Genomic DNA, 15,556 nt, shown 5'->3' on the forward strand with positions numbered 1-15,556 from the left:
TAAAATGACTTCTGAAGGATCATGTGACACTGAAGAGTAATGATGCTGAAAATTCAGCTTTGCCATAACAGGAATAAATTACATTCATAAATATATTAAAATAAAAAACAGTTATTTAACATTGTAATAATATTTCACAATGTGTATTTTGATCAACTAAATACAGCCTTGGTGAGCTTACATGACTTCTTTCAAAAACAAAAATCGTACCAACCCTAAAGGTTTGAACAGTGTACTGTATATTTAAAAACTGAATATAATACACTTCTAAGAACTTGACAAAGGTTTTCAAACTAAATTTTTCCTACATAACAAAAGACCGCTTAAAATAGAAATTCAAAACAACACAACACATTTGAAAGGTTTTCCAGGTTTTATTCCATAATTTTTACATGATGGTTGTTTATCGCAGCACCAGACATGACATCTAACCCTCAGGCTGGAATCTCAACATAAGTCATTAGGGAGACACAATTCCTGGAATCATTAGAAGATGATAATGTTCACAAAAGCCCATCAGACAAGACAGTACGAACACAAACACCAGGACAAAGCAGCAGAACAATCATACACCTTAACATTTAAACATATTCATCAGCATTTGAAAGTGACGGTGGGTTGATTGGTTGTAACACATCCAGAAATTAAAATGAAGAAAGTGATCGGACTCTTGTAATTTCAATTCTCTGCTTATTAGAAACTGAGCCATGCAAGGACCACCCACACCCACTCCTTGTCTCAAGTTACAAGGTTGGATTTGATCCTATCTTTCAGTCAGATACCCCTGGTGCCTTAAGTACATATGATTTACCTGGAGGTGAAGGAGAGAATTAATTCCAAAAATAAGAAAAACACAGTACAAAAATAACTGAAACACTAATTCAATGTTTATCACAAAGAATTCCTGCAAAGAAAGTATCCAAAACAATAAATCTTATGGAATCATTTTAAAGATACGTAACATTGTGTGAAGCACCTACCCTTTTTTCTCAGAAAAGAGACTATGGGCATGTACTAAGGATCAATGACGGAAAACAAAACCAAATTAACCCACATTGTTCCTTTCAACAAATAAACAAGCAGTTTCCAACATCTGAAGAGCTATACTTTCGAGAAATCTGCTGTTTCCTACACAAGGATCAAAAGGAAGTATTGGTCAATCAAACCATGATAGCAGCACACAGCCATTATGTACACTTCAACAACCTCTACTCATCACCATTACACTGCAAAACAACAAGCTTGTTTATATATGTACAGACTTTGTAATGTAATGCATTTTGCGTACATTTTAAGGGATAGTTGACCCAAAAATGAAAGCTCTGTCATTACACCTTCATGTCATAACAAAACTGTATGACTATTTATTCTGTGTGTGTGTGTGTATGTGTGTGGGATATATGTTTATAGAAATAAAAAGTCATAAGATGTTTGGAACTACATGAGGACTACACAGTTTGCAGTTTTGGATGAACTATCCCTTTATGCTGTCTTTTAAACAAAATCTATTTTTGTAGTAACAAGCATACTGACGGGAAGCATGTGTTGTGTGTGTGATATATTGTTTGTGTCTTAAACAGTCATGTGTTTTTTCCTCAGGGTGTTTATATCTCAATAAGGCTCTAATTGTAGAGCATAAATGATGAGACATCCGTTATTTCACAGGAAAGGGTGTTTATGCTATATTTTGTGTTTGCGTTCAAGGAGCTAGTTTATCTAAAAGGGATTTGATGCATTCATGCAAGGGCTGGCACACCCTCTGGTAGGCCTGCGGCGTGAGGTGCAGATAATCATACATGTCCTGATGTGCGATGGAACCGTCGGACTGAATGAACCCAGGGTCCATGTCCAGAAAAGAGACATGAGACAGAGACGCTACCTCAGCTTGAACTTGAGCATTCACACTCGCGTTACGCTCACGAAGAGGGTTTGGACTTTTACCTCTCGGCAGCAACCCCTAGTGGTGAGGAAAGAAAGAGAATTACCTTCCAACAGATGCAATAAGTTTGAGCCTTTTAATGAGACACCAATATCTATTGAGGATATGTCTAAAAGACAAAAAAGGAGCTTTTTGTCAATGGTCAAAATGACTGAATATGCATAACCGTTCAAAAGGTTTATAAGATATTTTACAAAATCACAGTAATATTGTGAAATATTATTACAATTTAAAATAACCATTTTCTACTTGAATATTTTATAACATGTAATTTATTCCTTTGATGGCAAAGCTTAATTTTCAACATCATTACTCCAGTGTCACATGATCCTTCAGAAATCATTGTAATATGATGGTCTGGCACTCAAAAAACATTTCTTATTATCAAAGGTGATAACTGTGCTGCTTATTATTGTAGTAACCATGATGCAAAAGAACAGCATATTTTTTAAATAGAAATCTTTTGTAACATCACAAGTCTTTACTGTTTGAGCTACAGGAAAGCATTAATAAGATTCAATTATTTGTATAATTTTTAAATACATTCTATCTCTTTATAATTAACATTTGTTCTGGTCATTATTTTCACCTATTTGTTCTTGTATAATGTTTGTTTTGGATTATGTTTTACCCTTTACTCTCTGTTGAACAAGTCATAATGGCCAAGAACATCACAATCAGCACTGATGGAAATTGACAAGACTGGTGTGATGAATTAAACTGAGGATTAAATTATTTTCAAGTTGTTGTGACTGAGAGGAAGGAGCTGAGAAAACTAACCAACACAAGAGTGTGAGCATTAGGCAGCTTCTGATGGATCACATTGACGATGGCCATGATGCCTCCAAGAATCTGTTCTGGAGTGTGACCATGATTATTAGTGCCCACCCACAACACCACCACCTGCAAACCAACAGACCAAATAAGACATTAGTAACCATTTTTGCTAGAAGAGGGTCTTTAAGTTTGTTTTGTTAATTAACTTCAGATGTCTAAACAGTGCCATCTGTGACCATTTTCCTTCATGTTTCCTTAAAAATAAGGGATCCATACGCAAATGATTCACTTCTTAGAAAGAATGCAAAGATTTACTGTTTACATGTACAGACAGTATCTGGGCTACCTTGCATAAGCTGAAGCTCCACCTTAATTCTTTGAACAGCTTGGTTTAAAAAGTCTCTTGACAAACACTGGTTTAACTTTTGAATAAATCGATCAGTTTGCGAAATGAGAAATTTTGTGTTCTCTTTTTGCCAACAGACTCTTTTTTTTTTTTTTTTTTTTTTAACAGGTGATTCCCAGGAGGTTTGAGATTTAGCTGTTCCATGTCAACCTATCCCACACTTCCACACGTATCATTTCTATTTACGGATATGATGACACACGAGCGAGTGACGCATGTACACAATTTCCTGCAAAAACCATCCCACTAGGTCTAAAATATAAACACTTAAAACAGGGTAAGACAAAAACATGTTTTGGAAGGACTGATAATGTATTGACTCATTAATTAAATTATTTAAAATAAAGGTTCCTTTAATATAGGACTATTGCCTAGTTAGGTTAGCTCTATGTAGATATTGTAATAATAGTTAAATTAGTTTTGTTCATGAATGAATCAGCCGGTTTGAATGGATCAGTGAATGAATGATTCTTTGACTCACTTATTAAGACTTGCCGCCACCTACTGGTGGTTTCAAGTTTCATAGAAAAGTATCATACATAGAAAAATATTATTTAATTATTTAATTTCATATTTCTATATTTAAAATGTTACATTTTAAAACTAATTTCATAACATCCCAACAACTGTAAAAGAAGTGTAAGTACATCAAAATAATAATAGAATAATAGTAATAATAAATTGTAATTTCTGTCAGTAACGCACAACATTGATTGTTAATTTACCAATTCCAGCATGATGCCAACAAAGGACAAATTTAATTATTAAATTGTTTGTTTGTTTGTTTATAGTTGAACGCCATGCCAGCTATCTCTAAATTCATGGCGAGAAAGAGATTAAAAAAAGAACGATTAAAATAGATTTTTTACATTTTATCTTTGATAAAAATTCTAAAACTAGATCTGGTGTTACTTCATTAAGAGTCAACTGAAAAATAAAGAACTCTAACAGAGTTAAATCTATCACAGTCCATCAAAATATGCTTCAGTAATAATGGATACTGGCACAAGGGGCATAAAGGAGGATCTTCACCCGTTAACAGAAACATACGAGTTAGTCTGGAGTGCCCTATTCGTACTCATTTAAATAAATATATATTAAAGTAATTTAAAGCTGTTCTACAGTATGTAACTAACGTATTTTGTAATTTTTATAGTAATTTTTACAGAGGTGCCCTTTTTTTCTGCTTGAGCACCTGCCCTCCCTGTTGCAGGTCATTTACCTTTGGGCTGATCTGGTCCAGTTCTCCATTGATGAGTCTCCACAGTACATGCTGTGTAGCATCTCCACCAATCCCAAAGTTCAGTGCATGGAGAGGAGAAAACAGCTTTCGCCAAACCTGCCAACATCAAGTAATACAGAACTAACACTTGTAAAATGCTGAAAATGACCTTTAAACAGGTAGTTGATGTTCTCATAGCTTTAAATAATTTAATAATCCATATTGTAATATCAATATAAAAGAAAAAAAGTCTGCATTAGTACTAATAAAAAATGGACTAAACGTCGTTAGGTGGAACAAACTGTAATTTGCACTACTGTCAGTTCAAAATAAAATAAAAAACCTAGCATTGTGGATTTGTTGCTTTTTCTGGTAACTAGAGATGCACCGATTGAGCGGCTGGTGACCGGAACTGGCCGATTTTCACGTTATCGGCCATGACCGGCGACCGACCGGTCAGTCTGACATATGCCAATTTTATGCCGGTCAAATGCACTCGGGCGCCGCATGATTAACTTCGCGCAACATCAGCATCACACGTGCACACAGGGTCCGAAATTAACTTTTTTTGGCTTACCTGCCACGGGGACTGGTAGATGAAAAAATCCATCAGCCAAGCATATTTTTTACTGGCCAAAATAATAAACAGCCTTTTTTTTTTTGTCACATATACATTAATTTCAGTACTTTTAATTGAGATAATAAGGTAGGCCTATTATGTTGAATACAAACATAAAAAATTGTCCAGAGCAAAATTTGAAATGTATAATAAAAAAAGAATCTATATATATTGATCAAAATGTGAGAAATATATGAAATATTATCATTGGGGTGAAATAAAAAATGTTTTTGTCAGTTTTGTTACCTGACTCATGTGTAAGGGAAGGAAGAAGACTGCGCACTCGGTTTCTTACAGTATAACCTCGGTTCCCTGAGAGATAAGGGAACGAGTATTGCGTTGCAAACGCTATGAGAAAACTCCTTTTCTCGAGAAAAGAACGACCATGGTGTGTAAAGCAGAAGCAGCCTGGCCAGCGGCGGAGTATGCACGATCCGCGAGAGCTGAAGACGTTCTGCACGGCTTTGATGGGTGCGCAGGAGGACACAAATGGGCGGCGACCGCTTCTTCCAGTGGCGGGAGCTTTTTCCTCAGCGCCGTCAACAGATAGAGCGTTAACTGTACGTACACACCACCGTCGACTTGAGCTGCAAAGAAGCTCTGGCCGCCCTGTCAAGGACGCTTGTCAAAAAGTATGGGGAAGCTTGACGCTTGGCCGCTCTGAATAGTGAGTGAGTGCGCGCGCGCGGCCGGGGCGCGCTCTCTCTCTCTCTCTCTCTCGCGCGTGCGCGCGCTCTGCTCGTTCTTAGGGGCAGAAATCTTAAAATTTCATATTTTGGTATGAACATTCACCCGCCAGTGTGGCGGATAGCCTTTTGAGATTTACTCGCCAAACAGAAAATCGACCCGCATTTGGCGCTTGGCGGGTGTTAATTTCGGACCCTGCGTGCACACATAGGAAACCTCGTGAATTACGTCCGTTTCAAAATGAAATGGACATTTTTGTTCTTGCATAGAACAAAAATTATCTATGTTCTATGCAAAATGTAAAATGGTCTATTAAAGAAAAGATAGAAAATAAATATTTGTGTGTGCTGTAAAGTGGTTAGAAAAAATGTAATCGGAATCGGCTAAAATCGGTATCGGCAGGTCAAACTCAATGAAAAATCGGAAATCGGAATCGGCCTAGAAAATTGTAATCGGTGCATCTCTACTGGTAACACTTTAGTTTAGGGTCCAATTCTCGCTATTAACTAGCTGCTTATTAGCATCCATATTACTATGATATTTGCAGTTTATTAGTATTTATAAAGCACATATTAATGCCTTATTCTGCGACCATATTCTACATCCCATAATCCCACCCAATACCTAAACTTAACCGTACTAACTAATAAGCAGTATCAGTGTAGTTTTATTTAATGTCATGTCAGCATCTGTGGCTATCTTCATGGCAAAATCTGAATTACAAAAATACAAGAGTTACATGTATATATAAAAAAAGCAAACAGAAAAAAAATACAGCATTTATTATTATTCAAGATTTTTAACATTAACATGATAAAAATTCTAAAACCTTTTTGTAGTAAATTCTGACTAAACAAATCCTTACGTAAGCTTACTTCATACAAATGTTTTCTACTTGCATTAAAAGCAGGATAGTCCAATAAAATGTTTATCTAATAAGCAGTAATTAGGGGTTTATGAAGGCAAAAGTCATAGTTAATAGTTAATGGTGAGAATTGGGCCCTAAACTAAAGTGTGACCATTTATCCTATTGTACCGTCATTCTGTGTACCGTTACACCCCTAATATTAATATATATTTTTTCTTTTTTTCTTGTATACAAAACCTAGCAAGTATTTATGCAGTCGTTGATAAGAATGTTGTACCTCAAACTCATGCAGAAGCTGGATAAGTGAATCTCCAATAAACAGAACATCCGGCTCTTTTCCTTTACTGTCCGATACAAATCGATTGTGCTGCACAGATGAGAACACATAAAAATGCCATTATGACTCTGTTTGCATATTAGAGAAGGTGCTGGCTAATTGTGTTTTTGACAGATAAAACAACAGGATATATAAGCAGTCGAATAGGTACACTAAAGTTGTAAAATTGTGTTGTATATTGTACAAAAGAACCACCAATGACATCCATCGGCCATCTCCCTGTGTGTCCTGACAGGGGGTGGGTGTGGCTGCAGGGTTAGAATCTCCACTCATTACTTCCTGAGGAACGACATGGAGGGAGATGAGTTACATTTTTCCAGTAGCGTTAAAAATGGACCCTCTTATAAGCCCAACAACATTTGAGATTATACCATTTTGAGCACAATGTTGTGCTTTAACATGCAAAATATTAAATTAAAACAAGTTGTACTATGGTTATCTTATGTACTTTGTACGCATCGTATCTGCATGACAAGCACAAACACGGCTACATTTTTCACAGCTTTACTAGTTTGGTGCTATTTTTGATGAAGTTTGCATTGCAGTAGTTAACCTCACAAACTAGTTGATGAAAAAATAGCAGCCTGTAAATAATAATTGGTTGGGCGTTTGAGTATATCAAAAAGTTAACGTCTTAAAGATTATTAATGCTAGTTAAAAATGCTTTTTTAACTGAGTAGCTCACATAGCTAATGTAGCACTTAGCATGCAGATGTCTCCTTTTAGAAGAACAAGGCGCAAAAACGCGTTAAAACAATGCGTAATATGATACTAAGTATTTGCAATACATATAAGCACTTATGTCGATTGATATTCATTTTAAGGATGGGAAATATCGTTACCAACAAATGTAACCACAGCAGAGTTCAGTGTTCAATCAGTCAGCCAGCCAGCGGTCAGCTGCCAAACCCCGGAAGCAGGAATATCGAACCAGGCATTACTGGCAGATCGCCGAGAACAGTCGACTTATAAAATAGCATAAAACTTTACAAAAGCAAAAACGGTAATTAAATCTCCTTCGTTTTCTTAGTTTTCAGTGGTGCAAATGTATGTCGAACTTTTAAACATGACTTAATAGCAATTCTCTTGACCGAAATAGTCTTTGCAGAGATCTGCATTTGACGGTCATCTTTCGAAGCACGTTGCCACGCAACGAAAAGTTATAACTTAACGGCCTTTGGACTCAACTACAGGTAACGTTATACCGATTTCATGTGGTGGTTTGATATATGTATATATTATATGTCTATTTGATAATGAAGAAAGCATTTCATTCAACCGTTTGAACACAAAGAATGCTCTTTATTTGATGTATGTTGCTAAACCGGTGTGGTGAACATAACCACAATAAGCATGTGACTACTAACTCAGATTACTTAAATTATTTAAATACATAACAGACTCATTTTTAATTTTAATAACGTGTGTTTTATAGTCTCAACATGAAGATGAGCCACCAATCCTGCAAAAGCTTTCCACATAAACACAGCTTGCCGAAGACATCCAAGGACCACCACAGTCTCAAAACCAACTCTTTATGTCATGCAGCCAATGCTGTCCACAACTGCAAACCAGCGTGCATGAGCAGCATGAATACAGATGTGCATTGTAACACATCACATAAAGTAAGGCGTCTTAAAACCAGGAAGGAGAGGAATCAGGTTCGAGGTCAGGATAGAAACCGGTCTCACACATACAATCAGCAGAGTAGAAAGGAAGGTGGTGAGAAAGCACAGTGCTGCCACATCCATCCACTGTCTTGTTCAAGAAAAGAGAGCACATTCGCTAAGCCATTAATTCCCCAGAAGCCAAGCATCATAACTGAAGGACGCCTTACCTCCATCCGAGGCCTTTTCAGCCATGAGGTTAGGTCTATAGATATTGAGAGGCTGGTGAGCGACCAAATAAAGAAAGATAAGCAGAAAAAAGAGCAAAGAAAACAGTCTATGACGCACATTACATCACCGCTATCTCCCCCAGTAACGTTACCTGATTCAGACCAGGACTGCACTCTGGATGAAATACAGGAACCACTCCAGGAACAAGAAAACAATACGCCACCACATGTGAAGAGGAAGAAAAGTTTAAGAAAGGAGCTTATTGGAAAAAACACTGGTATTCAGACTAATAGAGGAGACGCTGAGCCTATGGGATTATCTAGAGAAGACGGGAAGTATGACATAAATGCCAACACCAGGAAAGAAGATACTAGTAACAAAACAAGGCAAGATAGTCCAAGTAGCCCAAGAGAAACTGAACACATGGTTTTGTCATCCTTAGAAAATGACCCGGTTCATCAGTTATGCTCTACTTCAGTTGAAACCAATAAGAATAACTCTGATATTTCACAAACAGACACTCTCAAATCCCATGATGAAGGAAACCAAGAAAATGGTTTTATGAATATTCAGATATTTGAGAAAGCTTCTACAATGATGGCATTCCCAAACATGGAAGTGCCGCAAATGTTGGAAAATCGGCAAACTTTAACCTCTCTATCTGAACTGGACTCTGGGGCTGGTCAATTGGCAGATAATGTCAAGCAGAGGGAGCAAATGTCAAAATCTTGTAGGGAAGCAGTGAGAAGGCTTGCAACACGTTTGTGCCAGGCTTCAGAGCTCCATGTACCAAGCCATCGGCGTCCCCTGCTGGCCGAGTGTAGAGAGGTGCTAATGCAGACTTTACAAAAAAGACATGGCTTCCAGTTAGAGCACAACCTGCATAGGCTACACTCATTCTTGAATGCGAAACAAGCTTCCTCTCAGCTCAGCTCAGGACAGAGTCATAAAGATTGTTCATCTTTTAGCCATGCAGTGGAGAACGAGGATAGGTGTTACAGCAGGAACATGGAGATTTGGAAAGGTATGTCACTTTTTTGACATTTGTGGTTCAGTGACAGCCAGGTAAGATAAAGATAAAGAAAAGGAAAAATCTTTTAGAGATACAGTTTAAGCAAGTTCCTAGAAATGTAATCTTTGTATGGTTGCTTTTCAAAAAACTTTTATTCTATTTTCAACAACATTTTAAATTTAAAGCTATGACAATTTTCAGTATGAAATAACCTAGTCTTTTTAATAAAAGGTCAAATTATTTGTTAATGTAAGATAATTATTAACCTCGAAACAGACATGATATCGTTCCTTTTTTATTTATTTATTTTCCTGCATGCTTCTGCACGTTGGTTGCACAACATGAGTCTATCAAATGTTTATAATATTTCAACGTAACTGTTTTGATGCTTATTTTTTCTGAAAAAATAAATAAATATATATATATAAAAGAATATACCAAACTACTCAAGTTTTTTTCAATTTCTTTTTTATGGTATTAGGACAGATGTGTAACTCCGACATTTTTGACTTAATGCACCCCAAAAATAACGAATGGATAATTCATTTTAATTTAGAAAAATAAAAATATGCTTATCATTGAAGAGGTTTATTCAAATCATTATGGCCCGGTTTCACAGACAGAGCTTAGATTAAGCCAGGATTAAGCCTTAGTTCAATTAGGGCATTTAAGTAGCTTTTATAAATGTGCCTTTGACAAAAACATTACTGGTGTGCATCTTGAGACAAAACAATGGCGCTGACATATTTTAAGATATGTCAGTGCAAGTATCTTTCAGTTAAAACAGTTAAAACATGCATTTTTAGTCTGGGTATAGGATTAAGCCTTATACCGGGGGTATATTAATTGCATTTTTATATCCTGAAGAAGAAGAAAAAAATGAGTGTCATGTCATTAACCCTTGTCTCATGATATAATATTTGTGTACATGATAGAAGTTTGAAATGACCTCTCTGCTTCCTAGACAGTGCCATGCAGCACGATTACTTAGCAGAGGAAGTTAGGCTGGACTTGGACAGAGGAGCTTCCACCAAGAAACGAAGGATACAAGAGTGGAACACCTCTTCCCCTCCATTCTCTCTAGAAGAACCACAACAATCACACACAGACATGGTGAGTCAATGAAATCAGACACAACGTTTAATGTCTCTCAACAAAAAAGTAAAGAATCAAGTCCAAATAATACCAAAGTTGTCGTAAACTAGACTATTACAGAGGAAAGACATTTTTTACAACTTGCAGTTCAGGGCTCTATGGCTATTTTTTGCATCTGAATTCGATTGGTCAGTCTTTGCAGTTTGACCAGTGGAGGGCAGCTGAATTGTCTCAGGATTGCTTCAGAGCTCAGCATCATCCCAGCAGACACCTCTTTAACCAGAGCCAGACCTTTACCCAGCATGCCGTCCCTATACTCAGAGCCCCCACCTGGCTTGATCATCCTGTGAACTCCTACTCCCAGCAACAGTCAATGAGCACAGGGTGTTCGAAAAGTGTACTTTTAGATCTCTCCAGAATTTCTCAACAGTGTACAGAAGAAACAGATCTTAATTTGAATTCATATCACTTACATGAGAGCAGAAAACAAAAACCACAAGAACCATCTTTTGAGGGATCCAGATGGTCCGATCAGCAGCAAGTTCAGGATGAGAGAGAAAGATGGGCTCCCTTCTCATTCTCAGCATCCTATCTCTCAGAGGGCTTTCAGTACGAGCCCTTTTTTCGCTGTCCACATCCATCTAACACACAGCGCAGGTCAGACTGGCTTGGTATGACTCAATGTCCCAGGTCAAACACACCATTTTACCCTCCCCTTTACCTATAGCAAAGGCTGTTTGCCATGGTTAATCTCATCTAATCATCATAGGTGATGATATGGTCCAACTATGCATCTTCTTACTGTCTTTGTATGAGTAAAACCATTTTTCTTTGCATTATAGATTTACCTTTTTATATTTACAAAAACTGAAAGACCATCACCTCTACATGTGATTTGAATTTTAGACTTCAGAGTACTTACATTATGATTTCTCTAATATATTCGTATATACTGATAACACTGGTAGTAAAAGTCAAACACTTTTTAAGATCAAATCACTTTTTGTTGTGTACAAATATCAAAAGCACTGCTTATAAAGTTTCTTTTCTTTTATTTAGTCAAATTTCTTCTATAGATTTTCTTCTATTCTATATGACTTGAGTGGACTTTTTTTTCTTAAGGTCAGTATACTGTAAAAATAAGATGCATGTGATTTTGTTATATCCTTTTAATAAAGCAGTACAAAATTAAAAATTTTACATCAAACTGATTTCACAATTTCAGTTGTGCAATTTCTGCTAAAATATCTTATAGTGAACTAAAATATAAGAATTCAATTTAATACTCTTGTAAAGTAAGCAGTTATTTTACCTGTTGAATTTCTATTTATTTAATTATATTATTTTATCAATTTTCATTACATTTTCACCACAAAAGCCAAATAAAAATTAAAAATACCTTCCGGTAAGTTTGTATCTTTTCCATTATTTTTTTATTTTTTATTATTATTTTATATGCAGCCTGCAGAATTTATAGCCTTTTATTCAAGTAAATTAAATGAAACTTATATTGCAAATTTGGTTTTATACATGTAGTCAGGGCATCAGGTAATATACTTCCTCATCTACTGGTGTCTGATTCACAAAATATTCAGTTTCCTCCACGTCCTTCTTTTGTCTCTTCTGATCATTCTCCTCCTTTATCTTCTGTTCCTCTTGGCTTCCAGTGTTGCTGCTCCTTAGTGCTCTCTTTAACTGATTCCAGAACAGTTCTTTTGCACTGCTTGGATCAGAACAATTTAACCCAGGCCATTGCAAATAGGTCTTTTTGAGCATGACCTTTCTCATACGGTGATAAGTGGACAGTTGCCGCTTTGGTATAGGCTCCAGAAAGACCAGCAAAAGCACATCCTGCATTTCTTGAAAGAGACGATAGCTGGCCAGCTGGATCTCCAGTGAGCACCATTCACTGCGAAGGAAGCTCTGACTGACCACACAGATCGTTTTGCGACTTCCATATACAGCAGCCACAATGTTGTCGACAATATCGCGGCCCAGTTCGAAATCTCTGTGGTGGAGGCAGAGCCGAAATGAAGAACCCTCGAGATTCGGCAGCAACTGTTCCATTACCCAGTCTTCATCTGCTGAGTTGTATGAAACAAAGGCATCATACTTGTATTTCTCTTCCTGGTCCCTTAAGCGACGCCACTGTTCTCCAAACCATGATCGAAACACATAGTAGCCGTACTTAAACTTCCAATAAAGTCTGACATAGAGAAATGGTATTAAGGATAATAATATTGTGAATGTAAAAGTTAAGCAAAAGAGGTAGAGTTCTATGTCCAAATAACAAACATTAGTATCAAAGTTGTGAAAATATGAGCCTGAATGGTCTTGGCATGTAATATTGTAAAGATATGGAAATTGGAGTCTCTTATTGCTTACAGTCCAGTTCTGTAGATCACTATTCTGGCAGCCACAACTGAGAGGACAACTGCGCATGTCAATGTATGTTAGATTGGTCAGATTGTCCAGTAAACTGATGTCCAAAGACATCATGGCATTGCGATTCAGATGTAGTGTCTTTAGTCCTGTCAAATTTCCAAAGACCTCTTTTGAAAAAGATTTAATCCCCATGTTCTCAACAAATAACGTCTTCAATTTTCTAAGGTTTTTGAAAATACCAGGTTTGAGTTGGGCGATCCCGACACATGAGTCGACTAGAGTTAAGAACTCCAAGCTTTTCAGGTCATCAAATGTTTCATCACCAAATCCAATGATATGGTTGTTGGTGAGGAAAAGTCTTTTTAGAGAAGTTAGACCCCGGAAAAACGCACGCGGCAACAAGTATATGCCATTTGGTTTCTGCGCATCAAGTTTCAGGTCGAGAAGCCTCGACATATTAATAAACGGCGAGTATGTATGCTCTTTCAAATACCGAATGTGGTTATCCTGTAAATCCAGCACCTGCAGGGTGGCATGAAGTTTCCCAAAGAGACTGCTGTCGATCATATTCAGACGATTTCTATCTAAATACAAATTGGCCAAGCTATGCAGCCCATCAAATGCATGTGGTTTCAGTTGAGTGATCTTGTTCCCGCCTAAATCTAAAATACTTAGATTTGACAGAGAATGAAAGGTATAGTTGAAAATTACAGCTATTTGGTTATTGCGCAGGATGAGAGTCTTCAGGCTGGTAAGATCTTCAAAGCTGTCGTTGTAGACGTCGCTCAAAAGGTTGTTGTCCAGACGAAGTGTAACAAGATCTTTGAGTCCACTTAAGGCTTTATGGTCCATATAAGCAATTATGTTTATATTTAGCTCGAGGTTTGTTAATTTTGGTGTATTACTGAAGGCAAAACCACTGACCTGTAGAATACGATTGTATCGATAGCTCAGGTTTCTCAGGCTGTAGAGCTTTTTCGTTTTGTTGCAGGATATTAGCTTGGTCAGATGGTTATGTTCCAATTTGAGACTTTCCAGTTGGTTCTGACCGTGCAGAAACTGCAAGCATCCGGTGGTTTTCATTTCGTTTCGTGAGAGGTCCATTACACCTGTGATATTGGGGCAATGATAAAATGTGTTGTTTTTTAGAGTTCTTATTGAATTGCCCTCGAGACACATTTTAGGTATGTGTTGCTTTTTATGGTGGTGATCTTGCAGAAGAAAACACAGCGAAGACAGCGCACGAGAGTCCTTCAGTTTCAAACCAGAGAAGTCGATGCTCCACGGTCGTACATTGGTACAAGTAAGAAGCTTGCTAGCAGAGACGTTGGTAAAGCGCAAGCGCAGGTACGTTATATTCTCCAGATTCAGGCCCTGAAAAGCCTCGAATGATAACTTTTTGTTGTCTGAGAAATCTAGCACTTTCACATACATTAGGAAAGACTTGTCACATCCCAGTTTGTATAGTTGATTATCACTGAGGTAGAGTCTGGCAAGCGACTCTGGCAGACGGTGGGAGTGATGCAGGGTGGTAAGCTTGTTAAAAGAAAGGTCCAGCTTTATCAAGCTGGACAGGTTTGTTGTGCATTCAACCAAAGCGGAAAAGTTTTTCAGGTTATTCCGGCGTAGGTCAAGAATCTGAAGGTTTGTCAATTTGGAAAACAGGAACATATCAGTATTATTGAGTTTGTTGCTTCCCAGGAGCAGCTGTGTGAGGTTATGGAGGTCACTGAAGACATCACGGTGGAGAGATGATATTCTATTGCAGGACAGATTTAAAATCTGAAGTTGATGCAGATTATTAAAAGCATCTTTGTGGATTTCAACAATATGGTTAACATCCAGTACCAGAGAATTCAGATTGGACAGATGATCGAAGCTTCGGCCTTGAACATATGTAATGTTACTGAGAGAAACTGTAAGGTTTGTTGCTGTGGGAAATACATCTTGCACAATTGTAGTTATGTCTGGTTCGTGACATTTAATACAACTGAAGGTTTTATGGTTAGAATCTGGGATCTCTATGCAACTCCTGAAACTGTAGCTGAAGGCAAGTTTAAGAAGGCAGATAAATACCGCCTTTAGGATCAGTTCGCGGCATGCAGAATGTGCCATATTTTTCAATTCCACTTTTAAAAACTGCCTTCATCAAAGACCAACACTACGAGGTTCTTCACTCAGTATGAGCAGCACCTAATCCAATATTGAGAGTTTAACACAGCCAGCTGCTAGAAAAAAAGAGGGTATTATTTAAATGTATTAAATACAACAGAAACAGACTATGAATGTTTTATGTATTTATTTTATTTATTTTCAGATTAATAAAATGACTTCAAATGTGATGGAAGTATATCTAATGTATATGAATACA

The 15,556-nt window shown here is 37.1% G+C and overlaps 3 protein-coding genes across 6 annotated transcripts in view; 1 reads left to right on the forward strand and 2 right to left on the reverse strand.

The window, feature by feature from the left end:
• Nucleotides 1-354: 354 nt before the first annotated feature.
• pafah1b3 (platelet-activating factor acetylhydrolase, isoform Ib, gamma subunit) lies at nt 355-7,812 on the reverse strand. Its single transcript, XM_082149089.1, has 6 exons — nt 7,698-7,812; nt 7,051-7,134; nt 6,796-6,885; nt 4,345-4,461; nt 2,720-2,842; nt 355-1,957 (listed from the first exon to the last, which is right to left on the reverse strand). Exons 2-6 carry the CDS (start codon nt 7,126-7,128, stop codon nt 1,700-1,702), a joined length of 666 nt encoding a protein of 221 aa, XP_082005215.1. The 5' UTR covers nt 7,129-7,134; nt 7,698-7,812; the 3' UTR covers nt 355-1,699.
• The window catches only part of LOC309483303 (C-X-C chemokine receptor type 3-2-like), a gene marked incomplete at its 3' end in the record, with an annotated part of 35,279 nt that continues 27,466 nt past the window's right edge, over nt 7,744-15,556 (forward strand). For 2 of the 4 annotated variants that reach the window (XR_014200536.1, XM_082149059.1), the window contains exons 1-3: nt 7,917-8,048; nt 8,291-9,717; nt 10,670-10,818. Coding sequence is in view for 3 of the 4 variants with exons in the window: in XM_082149059.1 (XP_082005185.1) it covers nt 8,298-9,717; nt 10,670-10,818 (1,569 nt within the window). Of the gene's footprint in view, nt 7,859-7,916; nt 8,049-8,290; nt 9,718-10,669; nt 10,819-10,993; nt 11,528-15,556 lie in introns of those variants that run through there. The other 2 variants (XM_082149057.1, XM_082149058.1) reach the window with 2 other exon arrangements.
• On the reverse strand, nt 12,337-15,413 carry tlr21 (toll-like receptor 21; the record flags this gene model as incomplete). Its single annotated transcript, XM_082149047.1, has 1 exon — nt 12,337-15,413. The coding sequence occupies exon 1, from the start codon at nt 15,298-15,300 to the stop codon at nt 12,337-12,339; it is 2,964 nt and encodes a 987-aa protein (XP_082005173.1). The 5' UTR covers nt 15,301-15,413.

This window comes from Leuciscus leuciscus, assembly GCF_965113295.1.
Source record: "Leuciscus leuciscus genome assembly, chromosome: 20".
NCBI lineage: Eukaryota > Metazoa > Chordata > Actinopteri > Cypriniformes > Leuciscidae > Leuciscus > Leuciscus leuciscus.

What these genes read in the sequence shown, in the direction of transcription:
- pafah1b3 (XM_082149089.1), bottom strand. Translation starts at nt 7,128, where the DNA reads ATGAGTGGAGATTCTAACCCTGCAGCCACACCCACCCCCTGTCAGGAC. An exon ending in ATGGCCGATGGATGTCATTG is followed by an intron (nt 6,886 to 7,050) that starts GTGGTTCTTTTG and finishes TCATCTGTGCAG; the next exon opens with CACAATCGATTTGTATCGGA. An exon ending in AGCTTCTGCATGAGTTTGAG is followed by an intron (nt 4,462 to 6,795) that starts GTACAACATTCT and finishes TGATGTTGGCAG; the next exon opens with GTTTGGCGAAAGCTGTTTTC.